The sequence below is a fragment of the Gavialis gangeticus genome, unplaced genomic scaffold, assembly GCF_001723915.1.
Source record: "Gavialis gangeticus isolate Ggan-Ray unplaced genomic scaffold, GavGan_comp1, whole genome shotgun sequence".
NCBI lineage: Eukaryota > Metazoa > Chordata > Crocodylia > Gavialidae > Gavialis > Gavialis gangeticus.
In genome coordinates, this window is record NW_017728994.1 from 21,369,845 (window position 1) to 21,378,166 (window position 8,322).

The following is an 8,322-nucleotide window of genomic DNA, read 5'->3' on the forward strand; positions in this document are numbered from 1 at the left end:
CATCCCTAAATACCTATCTCTCATATTTCTAAAGGCTTTTAATCAAAATTTGATTTACTATGCACAAAAGCAAATTAGCCAAGATTAAGACAGTACAAGAGGAGCAGCTACACGGGGCCACAACGTACTTCCTCACAATTTGTACGTTGCTCACAATGCTCTTCATACTCGTTGTTGGTGCATTATATTATTAAGTCTGGCAACTTGATTCACAATAACAAAAGGAATTGTTGCTCCAAATATATCCACTCCATTTAAAAAGGCTTGCAACAAGCTAAGGATATCTGTATTAGTTATCAAAAACTTGACAGGAGCCATGCTTATGTCATTTGAATGTACATAACATAGGATTCATAATTCCCTCAGTTTTACCTTTCTCTCCCCTCTAAATGTTATCCAAGCTCGGTAATGGTTTTTATTTTTAGGGCTTCCCCCCCTTCAAACCGTCCCCCCCACCTCCCCACAGTTCAACAGTTATCTAAACTTAATCTCTGCCCAAATTTTTAAAAAATGTTGTCAAATATGCCAGGAATAACTACAAACGGCCACTTCTGTATTTTTTTTTTCAAAGAAATGCAGTTAAACAGGGGGTCCTCTGTGTTACCTGTTCTGCAGCATTAAATATGATCTCCTTTTCTGAATGTTAAGATTTATTAAATCTTGAGATTCTAATCAAAAGAAAGATTCCTAGGTTCAGCTGAATCTGTTAAATTGCTCCGATACTTCTTAAATTAAAAAAACAAATTCATAGGGTTGTGCATTTTGAGAAATATTTAAATATGACATTACTGACTGCATACACCCCCCACAAACTTTTAATTCTCATATAAAGCTTGAAGAGGATTGTGTGCGTGTCTGTCTAAGAAATTTAAGTATTTAATTCATGGGGGGAAATATGAACAGATAAGGGTTTTTTTAATCTTAAATTACAGCTATTGCTTTTATAAACATATTGATACTGCCAGCTTCTCTCACTCAACAGGCGAGCTTTAGATAAAAGCATTGCTCTTGCTAAAAACCAACTGAGCATGCTCAGTGAAGCCCCAGGTGTGACCTTTGCTCTTCTGTGAGCAGCAATTGGACCAGGCAATCCATCATGGTGTTCATCCTGTCAGGCCTGGTGCTTGGCTGCAGCTGTCTGTCACACTGGTGGATGGGACCTGCTTAAAGGCAATCATGTCAATCTCTGTGTGACTACTCAGACTAAGACAGAAGGATGATCTTGACAGGCTTGGCAAAGTCAGCAGAAGGTACTGGAGGACTTTAGTTGCATGCTTAAAATGTAGATGCAATTTGTGCTTTTTGTGTGCATGAATGTGGATAGTTTGAAGTGGCACAGAATGGTGTTGCATTTTAGAGCTGGTCATCTCGGATGAATCTGTTGCCTTCTGAATGCTTCCCATAGTAAACGTAGCGACATTTTCCTAGAACACCTACAGCGACAAGAAAACAAATTAGATTAAGGTCAGCAATTAACACAGTATGTAATAGAAGCATATTACTAAGGTCGTGTAGGGAGGAGGATTAAACTACAGGGGGGAACAGCTCTCTCTCTCGCTGTCTGCTGAAAACAGAGTATGTTAATTTGAAGTATTTTATATTTTACTGTTCAAATTAATGACTGTGTGGTCAGCTTTGCAAACACACATCTGAGTATCTGCATGATGCATCCTGTTACACACATGTATACAAGTGTTTTCAAGATCTGGTATATAAGCAATACACTTGACTGCCTGTATGCTGTGTTTTAAATTATTTCTGTACTGTTTGTGGAGTCTGACTAAAGATAGATTCTCAAACAGTGCTGTAATTTTGTAGCTTGTTACCCCCCCATAAACATAATATGAAGATAAATCTTTTCAAGTCTCATAGGTTTACAGATGTTAATAAAATGATAGTAAATTACTATTAATCAGCTTGCCATCAAACTAGTGAAAAGCTCTGCTCAGAGGTCCACAAAGTTATGCTTGCAATAACTCTGTAATGTAAGCAATTAACATTATCCTCACTTTGCAGAGGCACAGAAGTCTAGTGATCTGCCAAAGGCTAGAAGACTAGTCATTGACAGAACGGGTCTACAACCTAGGACCTCCCATCTGTCCTAACGTTCTACTTCCTCCCTGAAACTGTATTTACAACCAATTCTCCAAATGATAGTACAAAAGAAAAAAAAATGTTCAGAAACTGCAATGGATGGATGCATACAATGAAGTGAACCCCCCCACCCCCATATTTTCTAAATATAAGCTGCATTGAGTCAGAACATTGCTTAATGGGGAAAGATCCACAGTCTTTAGTATGGGTGGAAGAAGGGATAATAGCTATACAAGCTATAATGCATCTTGGATGCAGGATAAAACATTCACTAATACAACTTGCTACTGTACCGTACAACTACCATACTGAAGTTGCTCCTTTGCACTTCCTGCCAGGTGGTGACAGCTGAAATGCAGGGAGCCAAGGGGGAGAGATTATGTCAGATACTAGCAACGTCTCCCTTTGCCCCTCCAAGCTCAGGAAGTCAAATTACAGTTGTCTCCTCTGCAGTTTTGGTAGGTGCAAGATCTTTTTGCCTCCTGCTATTTGGTGTGTTTTGAAAATGATCATCCATGTAGTATCTAGCTCACATACAAAAGGACAACCACAATCCAACCCAAAGGAAACAAATACTCCTTTATATATAGGGCAAAGCCTGAGCAAAGTATATCCTCTGCTTATTGCAAAGTTTTATGTTTTCACACCCTACCTGAACAAATGGAAACCTTAAAAGCTGTGCTTACCTACATTCTGAAGTGTTAATTGTGCTTTGTATAATTTGCATGCACTGTAGCAATATAATAATATAGGTAAAAAAAGTAACTGAAACTAGAGGGCATGGGGCTGTGCCAAATTAATGTATCCCCAATTTCTCTCCTTCTCTCTCTTTTAAGCATCAGGGTAGTAATACATTCCTATGAAAGGAAATAGATAGGCCTGTCATTTGCTGTGAAAAACATTGAGCTTAAGAAAACACAAAAGGGGACTAGACGGTGCTGCGCTAAGTCCCTATCTAACCCAACTCTACAGAAGGCTTGGAGAGAGCATTGGCAACCTCACTGACCACTGGATCAGCTTCCATATTTTAGGAATGCAACTGTCAGTCATAAATAGCATGTGAAAAGCAAGCTTTTGTCTCCTAAAGCAACACTATTACATGCAAAAACATAGGTGACATTAGATTGGTAACAAGGGTGGATGGGTTTCTAGATTTAGAGCTGTAAATTCAAAGGATTTGAACGTTTTATTAATGACATATTTCAGATTCCTTTTTTTCACTGGCATTGATAAAAGTCTTATTTGAGGTTTGCCGCATTTCTTAAGGACTGGAAGCAAGACTGTTTATAGAGACCCTGGTGAGCAAGTGCTGTTTGATGAATGCTGGAGACTGCAGCTAGGTGTCAGCGCTTAGAAAATGAGGCAAGGACATGAGGTATTAATATTGTCAATGATCTCTTGACAGGAAAACAGATACTGCATTCACCATCAGATTTAAATAGACATCAAGTGCATTAATGACAAAAGGGCAGACTTCAAACAAAGGGGGCTGTATGGCACTGCGCTGAGCGAGTCTCCGAGTTGGCAATAACCTGATCTGAAAAGACGCTGTCAGGACTATAGACAGGCCTAGAATTGTGCGCGGTGACAGAAAACAGAGATGCTGACAGAGATACCGGTGCCATATTATGCCAAGTATATTCTAACACTGTCTCCAGTCCTAACTAAATCTGACATCATTTCCTATCACTTATAGTATTCTCCACTGCTCCTGCAGAATATTTCTCTCCAGACATCATTACAAACTCCACTGTAGTTTTAAAGTTACTGGCAGGCCTGTTCTGTCATGGAGGTTGGGTCTAGAGGCCTAAGGATAACCTCAGTCAATCTAAATTTGGAGTTTGCTGTAGAAGTGCTCTCATTTTCACTGATATCTCAGCTACTTGAGGTGATCTGAACGCTAAAGTGTGAGGAGCTGTCACCTTGAATAAAATCCTTAAAGTAAAGACGCTCAGTTCCTGGGATGTTCAGCAAAGATGTCGGACAGTCTGGCAGCAGGAAATGAAATCCAGCTGCTGCTGCTCGCCTGGGGATAAAGGTGCTTGGGCTAGTGACAGTTAAAGTCAGCTGAAATTTTTGAACTCCTGCAGCCTACAATTGTTTAAATTAAGGAAGTGTTGTCTCCAAAGAGATTCCCTACCAAGGCACACAGCTGTGATTCGATTGCCAGGCGTATTACACACACTGCTCGGAGAGCCTTGATAAAAGCACAGTTGAAAATGTTGCCATGAGACTTTATTTATCATGAAGGTTCTTTGTAAAACAATAGGCTTGGTCATAAATTAAATGAGGTGACTGTTTTGTTTTCTTTCTTCCTTTCTTGTCTTCCTACCTCCCCTTGGCAACTGCACAAAACTGTGAAAATTATAAAGGGTTTATCTGCTGCAGTAAGAGTTTTGATGCTAAGATATGCCATACATAGATTTAGAAAACCTACTGTGTCTGACTCAGTAAAAGCCAGATTCCCATTGCATATCTACAATGTGTTCATTCCTGTGCAGCTCCACAGACATATGTATGCGTGCGTGTGCACGCACACACACACACACATAGGGAAGAGGGTAAGGGGGCAACATGTTTATGGTGTTTTTAATTAAAAATATCTGCACTGATCATAAGAAAGCTATGCTTACTCCAGATGCATCAGAATGACACGCAGCATTTGGAATGAGCTTTCTGCTCAGGGTTCTTGAAAAATGACAGCATGAGGTCTCTTGAGGGATCATCTTCCCCTGAATGAGCCTCCTAATTTTTCTTAAATAGCCACTTCCACCATCACCATAAGCTGTTAAAACTATAATTATCAAAAAACTGCATTGGGAAGAATCATTTTTAAATACACCCTTTATCTTTTAAATGTTTCCCCCTTTCAGAATGGATGTTCTAATTATGCTTGGTAAGTAATGACCTTGCAGTTGCTTGTGTGTGTTGCTGTATCAGTCTTTCTTCACAAACACATTGTAATGTCAGCAACACAGGCTTTTCCTTAGCTGGGGGAAAACCCAATTATCCCAATAAATAAATTAACACATACACACATACTAAGCATGTGAAAAATTGCTCATCATGTTCACTCCTTTTAAATTGGGTGTGCATAGCAAGAAGCTATTGTGCAGTCACTCCTCAAGATCCTTTTCTATACTAAAATACTCCTGTACTAAAATACTCATGTACTCCTTATGGTGTTTTTGATGGGAACCAGACAGTACAAAGACTTTGTAATTCAAAACTAAACAATGAGTGTCCAGGTCACCATTTCAAATTCAACCTGAGGTAGTTTTAGGTTATTACTATCTGGTTATATTTTGGTACCATTGCATAACTTGCTGAAATTTTTCCTGAATAAGAAGTGCTCCACATCACATAAAAACCCTCCTCAAGTATTACAGCTGGCACCATTGTTGTCAGTCTCAACAGAAAGGACTTGGACAAAAATGATGATGGAGATTAACTTGCGTTCCTTTTCTTTTTTTGCTACTGTTGCGTGTTAATCATTGGGTATGTAGGATATTCCCCTCACTGTGGTAGCTGTATTTGAGGGAGATAATGCAATCTGACCATTATAAAACTATAACAAAACTTTGGAGAAGAGAAGGCTGAGAGAAGATTTGATACTGGCTTTCAGCTACCTGAAGGGTTGTTCCAAAAAGAATAGAGCTGGACTGTTCTCAGTGATGGCCGATGACAGAACTTGAACAATGGTCTCAAACTGCAGCAAGGGAAATTTAGGTTGGATATTAGGAAAGACTCCCTCACTAGGAGAGTGGTGAAGCACTGAAACAAGTTACCTAGAGAGTTGGTGGAATCTCCATCCTTGGAAGTTTTTAAGGTCTGGCTTGACAAAGCCCTGGCTGGAATGATCTAGGTGGGAATGGTCCTGCTTTGAACAGGTTTGGACTAGATGAGGTCCACCCTGAGGTCCCTTCCAACCTTAATTTTCTATGATCCCATGAACAAATGCTCCATTTACTGAAAAAAGTCATTCTTTATTTTACTGAAAGCCAAAACATTTGCCTTCAGGTTACTCCTTGATGTTTCACTGCATCTACAGTGTCCCCTAGTATAAACCATTGTTAGCACCAAAGTCCTACTTGTTTATTTGTCCTAAAATGCCTAATGGGTTTAATAATTTTGATAGATGTGAAAGGTGCTATATAGGAATAATTGTGATACACGTGAAATGGTTAATTTTTCCTTTTTAAATGTGTGTCAAAAATAAATTTACTTACATTATTGATGTAGAAGTAAACAGAAAGTCATAAAGTACTCCATTACTATGTATGCCTTGCAGATGGATCCTAAACAGGGGTCCTAGCTGCTCATGGTCAAATCCCATAGCACACTGTAGCAGACTCGATGTTGTAGGCAAACCCCAAGCTAATCTTATGCTGAGAACACAACTTAAACTCTGCCCTTTGAGTTTGTGTTAGATCAATCTTTATTTCTTGTACACTGTTATATCATACTGTTGTATAGCTTTCACTTGTAGAACTTTACCATTAAACAACTGCCATGTTACACCAAAAAGGGTGCTTGTGTCTCAGTGGTGGTAAACAGTATAATTCATAAATTTTTTTGAAACCATTCTGGATGAAGCATCAGTATCATTGCCACTATTTTCAATGGCTCTGGTGTATTTTCTCCCATTAAGGGCCAGGAGCTGCAGAATTCCCACAGATATGTGAAATAAATCCCTATCTTCAAACAACATTCAAGAATAAATACTTACGGTTCCAGTCATTTAAGCAAAAAATATACATTCATTCCATTAATTTTAAACATATTTAAAACAGTCCCTTTTTAGCTAAGCACATAAATAGAGACTGTTAGAAACAAAAAAATTCTTTTCCTCAAGAATTGCAAGGGTTTTTTTTTCATTCTAAATTGGAACAAAGTCAAAATTCAATTTTTTCCATACAATAAAAATTCAAAAAATGTCATCTCAATAAGGCTGAAATGTTTTGTTTTGACTGTTACTTCAGATGCCTATATTAACTTATAATGTATATGCCTTTAAAAATCTAGCACTTCGCAGACTAAGTCTCATTGACTTTCAGTAGATTTTGGTTATCCTGGCTTTTTGGCTAAACCAAATGCTTTTATTATTATATTAAAGTATCCATACTTATTTCAGTTCAAAATAAATCTCTAATTGTTCCTGCACTATTTATTTTTAAATCAGCATTAAGAACATTCTAATGTTGTTCTAACAACCAAATGTTTTTAAAAAGTGTGGAAATCCCCAAATGTACAGCTTCAAAGTATTTGCTTTGAGAAGCTTAATAAATCACTCCTGACACAAGTTAGTAGAAATGGGCCATGCAGTTATTCTAAAATACATAAATAAATCCCCCAAAGAATCAGCTTGAAGTTCAGCCCATTCCCTGACCATTTTCTGCAGTACAGATCCATTGGATGCCTCACAGCACATGGGGAATGAATGCTAACCATCTAACATGGTTAAAAAAAGAAAATACAGAAGAAAAACTTGGACTCAAGCACAGGATTTCATGGAAGGAAGAAAGAGTTTTCTGGAGAAAGGAAGTTAAGAAATGCAGAGGGAGGGGAAAAACTCTCAAGAAAGAGCTATGATAGTTAACACAGGAGGAGGGAGAGGCACTTCAGTAGGTAAGCATCCAAGATTTTGGGACAATGCAAATAGTTTGAGCAGTTAAAGGAAGAAACTAGTTTTGTATCTGTCTGCAACTTGCCCAGTGGCCTTGGACATGTCACTTCACCTCTCCATTTCTAAAATGGGGAAATTCAAAGCTGTTGCCAAATGCAACATTTAAAGAAATGTAAAACCATGGGCAACTGTCATATAAGGAGGAAACTGGAGTTATTTTGTTGCAGAACATACTGATATTCTGAGGCTAGGAACAGATGTTGTATTTGTCCTGGAACCCGTTGTGCTTGCGTTTGTCCTGGAACAGAAAGGTTCTGGGACTGACATGCATACAGGTTTCCCCCACTTTATGCTGTACATGTGTTCCTAGAAAGCAGCGCATAACTCGAATTCGCATAAAGGGAACCCACTTTACAATGTAACAAATAGGGATACATTCCAAGACCTCAACTGTACTGACCCCCAGACCCATTTCTACCACTTTTACAAGACAATTTAAGTACTCACCAACATCAGACAGTATACACAAGCACAGGGCAACTACAGAAATACATGTTGCAGACAATGAGCGAGGAGCGCAGATCCACACAGAAGACTGTATT

The 8,322-nt window shown here is 38.6% G+C and overlaps 1 protein-coding gene across 2 annotated transcripts in view; it reads right to left on the bottom strand.

Moving 5' to 3' along the window:
* Positions 1-566: 566 nt before the first annotated feature.
* The window catches only part of CUNH10orf11 (chromosome unknown C10orf11 homolog), a 1,423,205-nt gene continuing 1,415,449 nt past the window's right edge, over positions 567-8,322 (bottom strand). For both annotated transcript variants that reach the window (XM_019502366.1, XM_019502367.1), the window contains exon 7: positions 567-1,433. In XM_019502366.1, the coding sequence (XP_019357911.1) occupies positions 1,354-1,433 (80 nt within the window). In that variant the 3' untranslated portion in view covers positions 567-1,353. The remainder of the gene's footprint in view (positions 1,434-8,322) is intronic.